The sequence below is a fragment of the Ursus arctos genome, unplaced genomic scaffold (genome assembly GCF_023065955.2).
Source record: "Ursus arctos isolate Adak ecotype North America unplaced genomic scaffold, UrsArc2.0 scaffold_17, whole genome shotgun sequence".
In the NCBI taxonomy this organism is placed as follows: domain Eukaryota; kingdom Metazoa; phylum Chordata; class Mammalia; order Carnivora; family Ursidae; genus Ursus; species Ursus arctos.
The window spans coordinates 26,711,388-26,726,305 of NW_026622841.1; the positions used below are offsets into that span (position 1 = coordinate 26,711,388).

General features: G+C 44.7%; 1 protein-coding gene across 1 annotated transcript in view; it reads left to right on the top strand.

The window, feature by feature from the left end:
- PSTPIP2 (proline-serine-threonine phosphatase interacting protein 2) overlaps positions 1 to 14,286 on the top strand; it is a 64,900-nt gene extending 50,614 nt beyond the window's left edge. Inside the window, exons 7-15 of the mRNA XM_044382978.3 lie at positions 516 to 614; positions 1,205 to 1,250; positions 2,129 to 2,208; positions 4,843 to 4,941; positions 6,406 to 6,502; positions 6,618 to 6,699; positions 7,810 to 7,844; positions 9,134 to 9,191; positions 12,661 to 14,286. Of these exons, the coding sequence (XP_044238913.1) occupies positions 516 to 614; positions 1,205 to 1,250; positions 2,129 to 2,208; positions 4,843 to 4,941; positions 6,406 to 6,502; positions 6,618 to 6,699; positions 7,810 to 7,844; positions 9,134 to 9,183 (588 nt within the window). The 3' untranslated portion in view covers positions 9,184 to 9,191; positions 12,661 to 14,286. The remainder of the gene's footprint in view (positions 1 to 515; positions 615 to 1,204; positions 1,251 to 2,128; positions 2,209 to 4,842; positions 4,942 to 6,405; positions 6,503 to 6,617; positions 6,700 to 7,809; positions 7,845 to 9,133; positions 9,192 to 12,660) is intronic.
- The last annotated feature ends 632 nt before the right edge of the window (positions 14,287 to 14,918 follow it).

The window sequence follows — 14,918 nt, forward strand, 5'->3', positions numbered from 1 at the left end:
CAAAAAGGAGCAGGGCTATGCCTAAGCACCAGAATCGATGGGCTTGATGCCCTCCCCACTGTCACTTGCTATAGTGGGCACATTAGGATATTGAAGCATGATTATAATTACCATGGTCAAGTGATGGCATCTAAGCTCTGAGGCTTATGTTACGTAAACGCTGGATTACACATCTTACGGTTACATACCTATCTTGATTTTGCCTGTTTCAAATCCCATCTTTTGTTTCTGTCAGTTTTTAAAGCTCACGTACTTTGCCTTTGCCAAATAGGAGTGATTACTTCCTTGATCAGGTTGCCACCACATGCATAGTTCGGAAAAGGGCTAGAGAAACCTTCCAAAAAGAGACCAGAAAGCGCATGCATTTGCCTTCAGAATGCCCACCATCGAGCGGTGATCACAGCGCTAGTCCGAGTGCCCTGTGCTTTGCTGGGCTTCGTGGGCTGGCGTGGCTGCTTTGCAGGGTTCCATTCTGCTCACCCGTTTTGGTCCTCTTTTGGCTTCTGACAACACAGGCAAAGAAGATCTACGAGCAGAAATGCCGAGACAAGGATGAAGCAGAACAGGCTGTCCACCGGAGTGCCAACGCGGTAAACCCGAAGCAACAAGAAAAGGTACCTGGGAGAGCCGACAGCCTCAACAATCTGAGATTCATGTGTTTGAAACTCAAGCCAGTTAATAATCCTAATTAAAAGTGTCCCTGACCCTATCTTCCTCCAGGCTATTAGGACCTTCTGACCAAGAAAATCCCTTGTCACAGCCTTGGGGTTCGGGAAGAGCTGGAGAAGCATGGCTAGGGGGAAGGGAGTGGGGTGATAAGAAGTAGGGGAAGGAGGTTTGGTTTTTTTTTTCATCTTTCTTCAAAATGCAAGTATTCTTTGTAGCCAGGCTGCCTCCTGCTTGGGTGTGTTATTGGTTTTACGTAATCTGCATAGAAGATTGTCAGCAACCAGAGGGCAGGGGTATGTCTTTAGAAAAACAGAGGACTAACATAATATAATAAAAAAATTAAAAAAGAAAACAGAGGGCAAGATGATCTGTGGCTGTTGCCCAACGGTGATAAGATTAGGGGGCAGATTGAACGATTTGCTGAAACACAAGTGAGACGTGGGCTACACCGGTCTCTTCACAGTCATTGTTTGTAAGTCTGGTTGGCCTGTGGAAGCCTGGCCCAGCATTTCTCCTCTTTCCTTTGCCCTCACAGCTTTTCGTGAAACTGGCAACTTCGAAGACTGCAGTAGAAGACTCAGGTGAGGGGCTGCTTCCGGGGATGGGGGAGGGTTTTTGTGGGGCTGACGTTCCGCAGAATCTGTCTGGTTTTAGAGACCACACGACCGTGTATGGACAGGCAGTGGGATTACCGAGATTATCTGAAGGGAGGGAGGGAGAGAAGAAGGAAGAGAGGGTATAGCAGGACCTGGAAAGTGAGAGGAAGCAGATTGGACAGCACTTTCTGTCCCAAACTCCCTCCCCCACTCAGGTCTTGGGCCTTACTTGTAACTGAATGGTGAGGTGGTGGTGGCGGCGTGGGTCTTGGGCAGCTGCCCTGTAATCAGGCACTCACTCTGATTTATTGGGAAATCTATCTTAAAAGCCCATTTCAGCCCTGCTAACTTTCCGGCTATGAAGGGAACAGGCAAGTTGTAAGGCCTTGTCAAGGCTGCAATCTGAGATCCAAACCAGGTGTTTGCAAAGCCCTCTAATCCCAGAGTACCCTGCAGGAGACAAGCCTCTCATGACCGAGGCCACTTAAGAAGGCTCTAAATCCAAACCAGAGTAACTTGGATAGCTCTCTTCCCCGCACCTTGCGCTGGATCATTTTCCTGAAAGTGTGAATGAAGCTATTGAGGCCGAACTAGCCAAAGAGTATCCTGGCTGAGGTTCCTGCCAACTTTCTCTCTCCTCCCTTGAACCATTTCTTGCTACTTGCTTGGTTTAATGTCTAAAAAGAAAGTGCTGATTTCACAAAGATATTACGAGAGTGAGAGATGGACGTGGCCTTCCACTGTTCGAAGCTCCGTGGGGCCTTGAGAGCTCAGCGCTACTCCATCGCGGCAAGCTGGGCGGTGGGTCGGCGAGCTCCGGTCCTGTCCGGTTTCTCAAGCCAGGCCCCTCCCCCACCTTGCAGACAAGACATACATGATGCACGTCGGCACTCTGGACAAGATCCGCGAAGACTGGCAGAGCGAGCACATCAAGGCCTGTGAGGTACTGGAACGGGTAGCTGCTTGGGAGGGGGTGCGTCTTCCTCCCAGAACCTGGAGAGTCTACTCGGGGAGAAACGTACCACCCCCTTATCATAGGACCCCGAGTCTCATAGAATTGCTTGAGGGCAAATTGAAATAAAAAATTTCAGTGGGGGAGGGAAGGAACTGGAAAGTTCTCCCCCAGACCTCATCTTTCTGCCGCGTCCCAGTCCTGACCGTTGTGCCCGACTCTGCTCCAGGACTTCCTCTAATGTTTGGTTAGCCCAAACGCACTGCCGCCGAATGAGGTAATGGGTGATTAAGTAATTACCTTTCCAGAGCCTCACCTGAACCTGCTATCCCATAAGAAGAACGCAGGTAGGAGGTGAGCAGGCTTTCAAAGTGTTTACTCTCCTTACGCTTTGATTTCACCACTACCCCCCCCCCCTTCATTTTTAGCACGTGACCTCACTTACAATTTCCTGGAGAAAATAAAGACGTATCTTTTTCTTACCAGTGAGGTCCTAGGACCTGTAGCATCAGCATCACCTGGGCATTTGTTAAAGATGCAGATTCTCAGACCAACTCTAGACCTACTGAACAGAAACTGTTGGAGTGGGTTCAGCTCTGTGTTAATAAGTCCTCATGTGATTCTTAGGCAAATTCAAGCATGAGAACCGCTGATCTCCACCTCCGTCCCCTCCTTTTCTCCGGTTGCAATCTGAGGAAAGGGGCTGCTCCTGCCCTATCAAGAGCCTGTCCTGCCACCTGAGCTCAAGATGCCATCATCCAGCTGTCTTTCCCTCATGCCTGTGCACAGCCTTTAATGTGAACTTCTGCTATTGTCATTTGCACAACTCTGCTCGTTCTTGGTTTTAGAACCTACTGGCTGTTGCTTCCTGTCTGCTACCCTCTCCTCTCTTCACAGCCAGGCTTCTCGGAGGAGTTGTCTTCACATCCTCATTGCCCTTGCCTATCCCAGCCTGCTGCGTCTGGGGATTCCCTCCTGCCCTCCCCCACCTGCTCACTGCTGCTCCCTTGAGGAACTGGAGATCTCCATGGTGTGACGTCCCGCAGGCCTTTGCAGTTCCTGATCTGCAGTAGAAACAGTAGACCTGTATCTACTCTCTAGTACTGTGGGTCACTATCCCCCTCCCAAAACACTCTTTTCTGCTTTACTTCCTTGACTCCACACTCTCATGGAAAAGCCTAGAATAGGGTCCCCTTTTCAAGGTTTAAAAAAAATGCAAAGCGATATCATATACATTTTATGGACACATAAAATCATATCAGAAAAGCCTGCATAGAAATGATAAAGTTTAGGAGAATGATTACCTGTGGGGGAGGAGAAACGTGATCGAGATTGGGAAAAGCACACAAGGGGCTTAAGCAGAATCGGAGGCAAATATGGCCCAAATTGTTGACTGAGCTAGGTGGTTGATATGTGGGTATTCATTACATCGCTCTCTACGATTCTATGTGCAATCTTCTATAATAGAAATAATGTGAAATTTTAGTATTTATACTACATAAATACTAAGTATACTAATATACCAAGTATGCTAAATAAATACTAAATACTAAATAAATTCTAGAATACATGCTACATGTAAACACTAAAAGGTTTGCAGGTAAAAAATGTATTCACTTCAAAATGTTCTGAGGAGTAGTTGTGTTGGTAGGCATATAATAAAACAGAATTGGTTGTGAGTTGATAAATGTTTAAGCTGGTGATGGGTACACGGGCATTCATTAAACTATTCTCACGTGTATGTGTGAAGCTTCACATTATAAAAACTTTCAAAATGTAATAGTGTTATATTCAAGTTAAGAAACGCGTTAATGCAGAACATCCACGCTGAATAGAATAGCACCCACTTTATAGAGTACTAGCTCGGCTTCCCGGAAGTTGGTATTTGTCTATATCCAGAAACCTATTGTGCAGGGAGTGACTTTATTTATTTATTTTTTTTAAAGATTTTATTTATTTATTCGACAGAGAGACAGCCAGCGAGAGAGGGAACACAAGCAGGGGGAGTGGGAGAGGAAGAAGCAGGCTCATAGCGGAAGAGCCTGACGTGGGGCTCGATCCCAGAACTCCGGGATCACGCCCTGAGCCGAAGGCAAACGCCCAACCGCTGTGCCACCCAGGCGCCCCCAGGGAGTGACTTTAAAAAAAACTTTCTTATTAAAGAAAATTTCAAAATGCACAGAGATGGAAGGCAGTTGCAGGTTCCCCCATGTCCTCAAAAACTGGTTTCAGTGATTGTGACCGCCTTGCCAATTGAATTTGGTCATAGGGGCAGGGCACAGTTTTGAATTGGAGGCTCTGGCAAGCTGCCAGGTGGAGAAACCCACGAGGCTGTTGGAACTGTGAGCTGGAATCTAGATTAGAACCTTGCTGTCTGGGTTCACCACTACTCTTACCTTCAGAACTGTATCCAATCCCATTGGCGTTAATACCGCATGAGAATACCATGTGCATTCTTTGCCTGTGGTCAGAGTGGATGAGTTTCCTCGGGGTGAGGGCAGTATCCGAAATGGGGTAATAAGCTTACGGATAATGAGGGTTGATACTGTTTCTTAAGTCACCGCCGGTCTAGGCCAATGTTCTCGTTCTCTGCCTGTGTATGGACATGTAGCTCTGTCTCTGTAGATGTTTGAAGCTCAAGAATGTGAACGAATAAACTTCTTCCGGAATGCACTGTGGTTACACATGAATCAGCTGTCAAAACAATGTGTCACAAGCGATGACGTAAGTCCAAGGCGTCCACGGAGGAGTCATTAGAGCAGAAGGAACCATAGACATTTACTAGTGCACCCTCCTCATTGGAGGCCCAGAGAGGCATCGTGACTTGCCCAAGGCCACACAATGAGTTGATAGACCCAAATAAACACCTAACTGCCTGACTCCTGCTCTGCTTTGCTACTGTGACTTTCTCTTTAAGGAATTCAGAGTTAGGGCAAAAAGCAGAGAAGGGAGACCTGCCTGCAGTTTTTTGTTGTTGTTGTTATGTTTTTTTTAAGATTTTTATTTATTTATTGGAGAGAGAAAGAGAGTGTGTATGCACAAACAGGGGGAGGGGCAGAGGGCCGGGAGAGAAGCGGGCTCCCTGCCCAGGACCCTGAGATCATGACCTGAGCCAAAGGCAGACACTTAACCAACTGAGCCACCCAAGCACTCCCCGAAATGCAGCTTAATTTATGGGCTACAGAGATGTCACAGCATGATCGTGAGTCCCAAAGTGTCATTCCAGGACAGGGCCAAGTACTAGCAGACTGATCCTTGCCCAGGCTAATGATCACACCAGGGGTCAAGATTTACTTCAACAGTATTCTCAGGGTCCATATCCAGGTTTAACTTGTGCGCAGCAATCCTCATGGGGTTCGCAGACCTCAGAGGGATTAGAGTTCAAATGATCGCAACTTTCTTTGCAAAGAAATAGCCACCCTCACTTAGATGGGACAGTCACTTTAGAAGAACAATTAAATACCTAAAAAACCTATAGTATTGCCTAGAACTTTTCCCAAGTTAATTCATTGTCTGCACTTGTGTGTGGCATTAGTCTTGGTATCTCTTTCCTTCGGCCATCAGCGTTTTTAAAAAAGCCCTTTCTGGCAAGTTATTTATGCTGCCACAGAGATACTTTTCTTGCCATCTTTAAAACAGTTTTTTTTTAAAGATTTTATTTATTTATTTGACAAAGAGAGAGGCAGCGAGAGAGGGAATACAAGCAGGGAGAGTGGGAGAGAAGCAGGCTTCCCGCTGAGCAGGGATCCCGATGCGGGGCTCTATCCCAGAACTCTGGGATCATGACCTGAGCCGAAGGCAGATGCTTAATGACTGAGCCACCCAGGCGCCCTTAAAACAGTTTTAATAGCAGATATGCATCAGAGAAATCCCTTTATATGAGTCATATAAAAAGAGACTTGGGAACATCTCTTTTTCTTTTTTAAAACAAAATTCAGGAGATTCAGCCATTCATCAAACCTGTTTTAATAAGCTCTGTCACAATTATCACCAACATACCTCTAGCTTGATTTGTCATTTTTTAAAAAAAGATTTTATTTACTTATTTGTCAAAGAGAGAGAGAAGAAGCAGGGGGGGAGTGGCAGGCAGAGAGAGAAGCAGGCTCCCCACTGGGACCCTGGGATCATGACCTGAGCCAAAGGCAGACTGAGCCACCCAGGTGTCCTGATTTCTCTTCTTTTTGTTAGATGTATGAAGAAGTCCGTAAGAGCTTGGAAGCATGCAGCATTGAGAAGGACATTGCGTTTTTTGTGAACCACCAAAAAACTGGACAGACCCCACCAGGTGACTGGAGTGGCCGGGCTGGGGGTTTATTTAAGCTTTTCTACTAGTCTTTTGCATCACATGTTGAGAATGGAAGACACCAGCATCTTAATATTTTGTTTCTTGATTCCCCTAGCACCCATCATGTATGAGAATTTCTACAACCCCCAGAAGAGTACAGCCTCACAGGGAAAGGCCCCGGGGCCTAACTTAGCAAGGTAATAACCAGCTACCTTCCACATGAAGAAAAATACTTTTAATAGATGTTGTTATCATTAGTGTTCTAAGAGGCATTAGAATTGGAGCACACCCACCACTGCATTTCCTTAGTGAGGTTGCTAGGTTTGGGGAAGTAGCATTTTTAGGACAAATGTTCAGTGGATTTTACCAGTCGTAGTTTAAGGAGGACTACATCATGCTTGAGTGTGACTATTGTTACTCACGTATGAATCCTATACCTTGGTTACAGCCTGTAGAAAGCAGGAGTCAGCAGACGCTGGCCGCCTGTGAGTCAACTCTGACCAACCTCCTTTGGTGGGGCCCAAGAGTAAAGACTGGTTTTTAATTTTTAAAGAGCTGAGAAAAGAGAAAAGGGTACTATTTTGTGACACATGAAAGTTACATGAAATTCAGATGACAGCGTTCATATAAAGTTTTACTAGAACCCGACCGTGCTCATTCATTTACCTTTTGTCTGTGGCTGGGCTGTGACAGAGTTGCCCTAGTGGCTGGCAGAGCCTGAGTCATTGACCGTGTGGCCCTTTACAGAAAGGGTTTGCTGCCCCAGCCATAAAGGATCCCGACGGAAGAGAAACTTCTGTTTCAGGCAGTTGGCTTCTTGTCTAAGCTGCAAATTTCTATTCCAGTTTTTAAAAAGAGAAGGGAGTAAAGGGGGCCCTGCAGGACCCACATCAATATTGAAGAACGCCCCGCTCTGTTCAGAATGGTGCCTGTGAATTAGCTCGTTTCATTGTCACAGCGAGGCGGGAGCCGCTTGTATTTTCTATCTCATGTGTGGACATGCTGAAGTACCAGGAGATCAGGAAACCACGCACTCACGGCAGAGACTTTCCTCGTGTGGGTCTGGGGTGTGGGGGCAGGGCTCTGCCCTTCCTGACTGCTGGGCATCCTGCCCGTCAGCAAAATAGGTCAGCAGCCTAGATTCCAGTGGGTCAGCGGTGCAGGCCTTTTGCTTCATCTGAATTCACCTTGGCTCTCCAGAACAGAAACCAGATCTGATTAGAGTGTAGTAGGCTTGTAGTGAGAAGTCAAAAATTAGAAAAATAACAAGAACTCATCTGAAAGACTTTGGTTTTCATTTCTCACAGGAGAGGACGTCTCCCAGTTCCTAAAAGTTTACCAGGTATGACACCAAGAAAGACCTCTTGAAATGCTTATGTCATATTCTCTCTCTTTTTGTTTTTGGTAAAGATTTTATTTATTTATTTGAGAGAGAGAGAGTGCATACATGAGCAGGGGGAGGGGCAGAGGGAGAAGCAGACTCCCCGCTGAGTGCAGAGGTCCACGAAGGGCTGGATCCCAGGATCCTGGGATCACGACATAAGCTGAAGTCAGTCGCTTAACCAACCGACTGAGCCACCCAGGTGCCTCACCATGTTCTCTTTAACGGTGAGTAGTTAGAATGTTGAAATAAAGGGAAACAAGGGAATAAACAGAATCAAATTCTCAAGAGAATGAGGCTGTATCAGGATCTAATATAATACTGTCTGTCACAGAGTGGACTTTGGTAATAGGTGGTCTGCTCTATAGCTTATCGAAGAGAATTCTGCTCTTGGAGTACCGAAAGAAACTTATAATAAGGCAGTCTTACCTAAGAGATTATTTCAACTTGAACCATAAAAACAACAAAGTAAGGTATAGTTTCCTTTGGACTACACAGAAACGTAACTGATAGAAGGCATAGATGTCTAGAAAAATGTCATCTAATATTATATATTTGTGCACTGACTGTAATTGGGTCTTTCATTAATCCCCCTGGTCTCTTTTTCATTGAGAACTCCTATGATACATCAGGGACAACCACACATTTTAACATTTTTTGTTAGTTTTATTCCTTGGATAATTGTAAGATCCTTGACGGCGGGCACTTGGTTTTCTCCTGTATCACTCGTAGCACCTAACACAGCACTGGGCACATAGTAGGTACTCAACAAATATCTATTATTCGAGTAAAAGAAAGATACACCTACCTGTGTTCAAGGGACTGAGGGAAGAGATAACTCATGCTGCATAAGGGAGCTTAGGAGAACTTTAGTAACTGAAAGAAATTCAGGGGCTAAAATGATATCTTTGAAAAATTTAAGGATTTAAGTTATTTTAATTTTGTAAAACAGTTGCCACCTGATAACGTGGGACTTATTTATGTCTCTGTTTGAAGATGACTTTACTCTAGGTACTATCTGCACATGGTTGAAAAAGGGCAATGAAATCATAGTAGTGATTTCCAGATGTGTGAATGAATCCTCTGGTTTATAGTCATGATTTCCGTTTGTAAGAGTTGTCGCCAGATGTTTTCATTTTATAAAAGGACAGTCACTAGAATCTTTAACTGGAATGTTTTGATTCCAGAAGGGCCAAGATCTTATCATGAAACAAGGTTAACTTAATGTTGCTCTGTTCGGCCTTTTGCAGATGACCCTGATTACTCTTCGGTTGATGACTACAGTCTGGTCTACCAGTAACCTCAATGGTAAGAACCTTTAACGTTCACATAATCAAGTGGCATTTACACTGGTGAGCGTGTTTTTGAGTCTTTGAAGCTTCTTTATAGCACCACTGCAAGCAGCAAGGCTTTGCCTCAGGCTGGCCCGTGGGTGCTTGGGGTCCTACAGGATGGCCTGTCTGGATCCCATACCACAAGGGGACTGGAGCCCACGCCATACGCATTTGAACGAAGAGATTCTCCCTTCACTAATTATTCTGTAGCTCGTTTTCTGCTCCTGTTAAGTTCTTTGTCACTATAACACACTTACGCTCAAGGCAAAGCTCACAAACAAAACACACGTGATCCTCGTTGTTTAAGTAGCAGTGTACTCGCCCATTCCCAAGAGAGGGAAAAGCCAAGTAAAATAAGTCGGTGAAAATGAGGCAAACACTATGACATTCACCTATTACACAAGGGCATTATAGGGGTCATCTTGTCTCCGATTATCACCGCTCCAAAGTAGCAAACCGCGGGGATTCCTAGAGCTGAACTACGGAGCCGGTCATCGCTGCAAAGACGGCACTCGGTCTTTGGTTCTCAGACACTTGTAACATGTCCCAGGTCAATCTCAGTCTTCACAAATGTGAAGGAATGCCTCTGAAGCAAAAATAGTATTATATGCAACTCTATAAAGTATAAATGTTTTGACCCAAATGGGCATATCTTGGAGTATGACAACATATGTACGTATGAGCAAAGAAAAGGCTTGAAAAGATACATTCCCAAACAAGGAATAGTGTTTCTTTTTCTTCACTTAGGGTTTCCAATTTGTCTATGATACAAATTTATTACTTTTTTTTTTTTAAAGATTTTATTTATTTATGTGACAGAGAGACAGCCAGCGAGAGAGGGAACACAGCAGGGGGAGTGGGAGAGGAAGAAGCAGGCTCCTAGCAGAGGAGCCCGATGTGGGACTCCATCCCGGTACGCCGGGATCACGCCCTGAGCCGAAGGCAGACGCTTTAACGACTGCGCTACCCAGGCACCCCGCAAATTTATTACTTCTTTAATAAAAAACTGTTTCCGAAGAGTTGATCCTCTTGCACGTTCCTGATTTACTGTGTTCCAGGGACTGCCGGGGGCGGGGGGATGCAGAAACTGGAACAGCCTCTCTCCCACCCTCCCTGGTTTGGTGCTACTGTCACTTAGGAAACAAAACAGGTTTTAATAGTGCTCTATGGTGGCTTTCCTTCAGTGTTTTATAGCACTGAAAAGTTCTTTTAAAAAATTTTTTTAAAAATTTAAATTCAATTAATTAACATATAAGGTATTATTAATTTGAGAGGTAGAGGTCAGTGATTCATCAGTCTTATATAATACCCAGAGCTCATTACATCACGTGATCTCCTTAATGCCCAACACCCAGTTACCCCGCTCCCCCCCTCCCCTCCAGCAACACTCAGTTTGTTTCCTATGATTAAGAGTTTCTTGTGGTTTTCTCCCTCTCTGATGTCATCTTGTTTTATTTTTTTCCTCCCTTCCTCCATGATCCTCTGCCTTGTTTCTTAAATTCCACACATGATGAGATCATATGATAATCGTCTTTCTCTGATTGACTTATTTCGCTTAGCGTAATACCCTCTAGTTCCAATGTCATCGTTACAAATGGCAAGATTTCATTTTTTTGATGGCTGAGTAGTAGTCCATTGTATATATATATAACACATCTTCTTTATCCACTCCTCTGTCAATGGATGTCTGGGCTCTTTCCATAGTTTGACTATTATGGACATTGCTGCTATAAACATTGGGGTGCGGGTGCCTGTTCAGATCACTACATTTGTATATTTGGGGTAAATACTCAGTAGTGCAATTGCTGGGTTGTAGGGTGGCTCTATGTTCAGCTTTTTGAGGAACCTCCATACTGTTTTCCAGAGCGGCTGCACCAGCTTGCGTTCCCACCACAGTGTAGCACTGAAAAATTCTTGAAGTGAGCACATCCAACACTGCTTGTCTCCGGTCCTCTGAAAACACCTACTTCGTGACTTGTAGCCCATTAGCTCAATGGGACAGAAGCCATGTTGTTCTGATTACACAGAAATAATCAGCTACTGTGTATTTATACTTAAACATAAGTCTTTAAATTGCTTAATAAATGTCTTTAATACCTAAGCAACTTTGCTGTGAAAGATGATGGAAATTGAAGATCTAAAATACCCAGCCTCTGACTATACATAACTTTCTGACTGAGAAACAAATTGGAGTCTTTACAACTGGTCATCATTTCTTCATTTCGTAAGGTTCCCTTTTTCTCATGGAAAGAGGCACGGCCCATATTAGGTTCCCATGGGGAACCGGTGACTGGGGACTCCTGCCCTCTGGAACAACACGTAGATGATGGCTACAGGCAGCCATTGGCAGCTCCAAGAGTTTGGTTTGTTTTTCTTAACCTCTTCCTTTCCTACCCTCCCTTATTTGCACAAAGCATGTATTCTAGTTGTTTAATAGTAACCTCTGGCTGGGCAACTCCAGTTCCTCAGAGCGAAGAACCTGCCGTTCGGACGCACGGTGCTAACAGCAGCTCACGTGAGCTCTGTCACTTCCTCGGGCCCGTCAGTGTGAGCCAGCTCCACGGACGGGGCTCGGCATATGCGTGTATTATTTACAGAGCTGAAGGGAATTTTACAGAAGGACGTCTGTCTTAGTTAATAACTTAGCTAAGGAACCTATCATAACACTTCAAAGAGTTTGAGCCTTTGGAAATGAAATAGGAAGGTGTAGGAATCTGTGGTTTGTGTGGTGTCGCTGATGTTAGCTGCCGTGCCTGGTTTTAGTGCTAACGTGTTTAGGTAAAGACAGATTGTAACTTTTGTGTATTAAAAATATAAATACATGTATTGTTTACCAGAAAGCAATGCTGTTGTCTTCACAATCCATTTCTCATCACTTTTTAAAAAATTTATTTCTTCGAGGGGTGCCTGGGTAGCTCAGTCGGCTAAGTGTCTGCCTTCGGCTCAGGTCATGATCCCGGGGTCCTGGGATCGAGCCCTGCATGGGACTCCTTGCTCAGCGGGGAGCCTGCTTCTCCCTCTAGCTGCTTCTCTCCCTGCTTGTACTCTCTCTCTCTGTCAAATAAACAAATAAAATCTTTTTAAAAATTTTTATTTATCTGAGAGAGAGAGAAAGAGAGTGTGCATGAGCTCTGGGGGGGGGTGCGAGGAGCAGTGGGAGAGGAAGAGGATCTCAAGCAGACTCCCTGCTGAATGGGGAGCTGAACACCAGGCTGGATCCCAGGACCCTGAGATTATGACCTGAGCTAAAATCAAGAGTCAGACGCTTAACCAAGTGAGCCACCCAGGTGCCCCCATTTTTCATCACTTTTAATATTTATTCCTCACCATTTGCTTTCTTTGGCCAAGCATACTTATTCTGGGTAGATAATATATCAAGGTGGGAGTGAGGAGCTGATGCGAATGGCTCATTCAAATGAAATTTCTTTGTTATTTTCTTTCAGAAAACAGCTCCTTTTCCAGCTGGTGCTTCTACGGCACGGGAGGAAGCACTCAGAGCTGTAGCTATCTGTAGCCGAGCTGTGCCGCTCATGAAACTTTGAAGGGAGACCTTGCTGTCATGTTCTGGTATTTTATATTGATGGTAGACATTTAGATCAACTGAGGTTAGGAAAGTTCTGAAATTTTTAAAAGAAGTTTACAGATTGTCCCAGACCGAAGAATTATCCTTTTCCTGTCAGTTCCCAATGTTGAGAATGATTTGTGTTATCTCCTTGATCCAGGAAAGGGTCTGGATTTGGAGCCTTGACTCTTCGTGTGGGGGAGAGGTGGCCGCAGAGGGGTCCGAGGCATCAGCCTGTAGGCGCGTCTTTGGCTTTGGGGGCAGCGTGGCTGTGGAACGTTCACAGCAGCCCACGCCCGCAGTGGTGCGGAATTTTAAATCCCCTTCCTTTCTGGCTGGAGGACGGAGAGGCCATCTGACTATACTTTCTCATTTCACAGATGAAGAAATGAGGCCCAGAAGCGTAAAATCCATTTCCTTACCGATTAGGGACAGAACCCAAACCGGAGCGTAAGCTCATCCCACATCGCCGTTCGTACTAATCCTTCCTGAGGCTGTGGGGCTCATGTTGAAATTTCAGACGCCAAATGTGTTTGCCAGTGTCTTTTCAATTGGGAAAATTACCAGGGTTTAAATGTCAGCTTTATTTTTATATGACTCAATGTGTGTGCTGACGTACAGAGCGCCATATTTAGTTTAACCCAAGAAGCCGTTGATTGTAAAGCATGCCATTATTTTATATGCCACTGAGAAAGTTAGGTGGGGAAGTTGACCACTAGCTTGTGACAGTTAATGGCCAAGCCCATCTGAATTTGATTTGCTAAAGTGTGGGGAGAAAAAAGTACATCCTACAATGAGCACAACAAGAAATTTTGACTCCATTCCTAAAGGGAATTCTAGAGCTCCAAAGCCAGTCCTCCATCCTGGGTCTTCTTCACAGAGAATCTTTCCCTTGCTAGATTCTGGCATTTTTAAAAAGTGTTGATCTTACCCTTCCACAGGTATTTGGGTCTTTCTTTTATTACCCACAAACAGTAGGGAGACTATATCCCTTTTGTATGATATCCACACACCATGAGAAAACAGTACATTGTAGTTAATAACATTAAACTAGCACTGGTACTTACTTGGTATGTTGTAAAATTCTCTTGGCACAAAGAGCACATACTTTCTTCTCCTGCCCGTGCAATAGATTTCTCAGAACTACGCATCAGTTGATTAAAACAAGATTGATTATTTCCCCCCACTTAATGTAAGGTGTTACTGAAAGTGGCAGCTTCTTCTCATGACAGGAAGCTTGCATCAATTGGATATCCTTTTGAGAAATTGAAGTTTGCAAAGGGCCGCTGACTTCCCCAAATAGAGCAGGCTCAGGAAATTTTCCTTCGAACTCAGAACATTCTGTTTTTAAATATTTTATTTATTGTTGGCAATTCCTCAGGGATTTCGCTTTTCTCTCTATTGGTCGGTGTCATTGATGTAAAAGTTTTATGAATTGAAAATATTTTTATTTTGTGGCTTTTTCAGTTTGCTATGAAGTAAAATAAAGGTTCTTAGTGATTTGGGATGTATTTTGCATTTCTGTGTTAACCGCATCCTCTCTTTCAAGGCTGTGGGACTCTCATCACATATGCTCTGGTCAGACTGCAGGAGGGCAGACTGTTGGTAGGGGAGGTGCCACACCACTTCCTCCCGATCCTTTGATTCTTCGATCCTGATCCTTCAGGCAAAGTTCCTTCCTTGGGGAGGCACCGTCCCCGCGTCCAGACTAGGTTGGATCCCACTGCTGTGTCCTTTTCCCCTCCCATATTTTCCTTGATATGACATGATTCTCTCTTGAAATTAATTGTTCAAAGTCTGGCTTCCCTCCTGGACAGTAACCTTAATGACAGCACGTCCCTCTCCATCAGTTTTTCCTGTTGTGTCCCCAGCACCTGACACGCAGTAGTAAGTATGAAAGAATGAGTGGCTAGAAGAGAGTGTACCTGGAGAAACGACTAGTTGAGAGAGAAAACAGGAGTGTAAGGGGAGCAACACCAGTCAAATAAGCATACACATTAAATTTAGTAAATATGAGCTCCCCTGAAGAGCGTAGGTATCTTCATTTGAATTCCGCTGGAAGCAGACCCCGAGATAAGAATTTGAGTGCAGGTCCTTTGTCATCCGCACACAGAAATAAAGTTGTCAGACACCACTCTG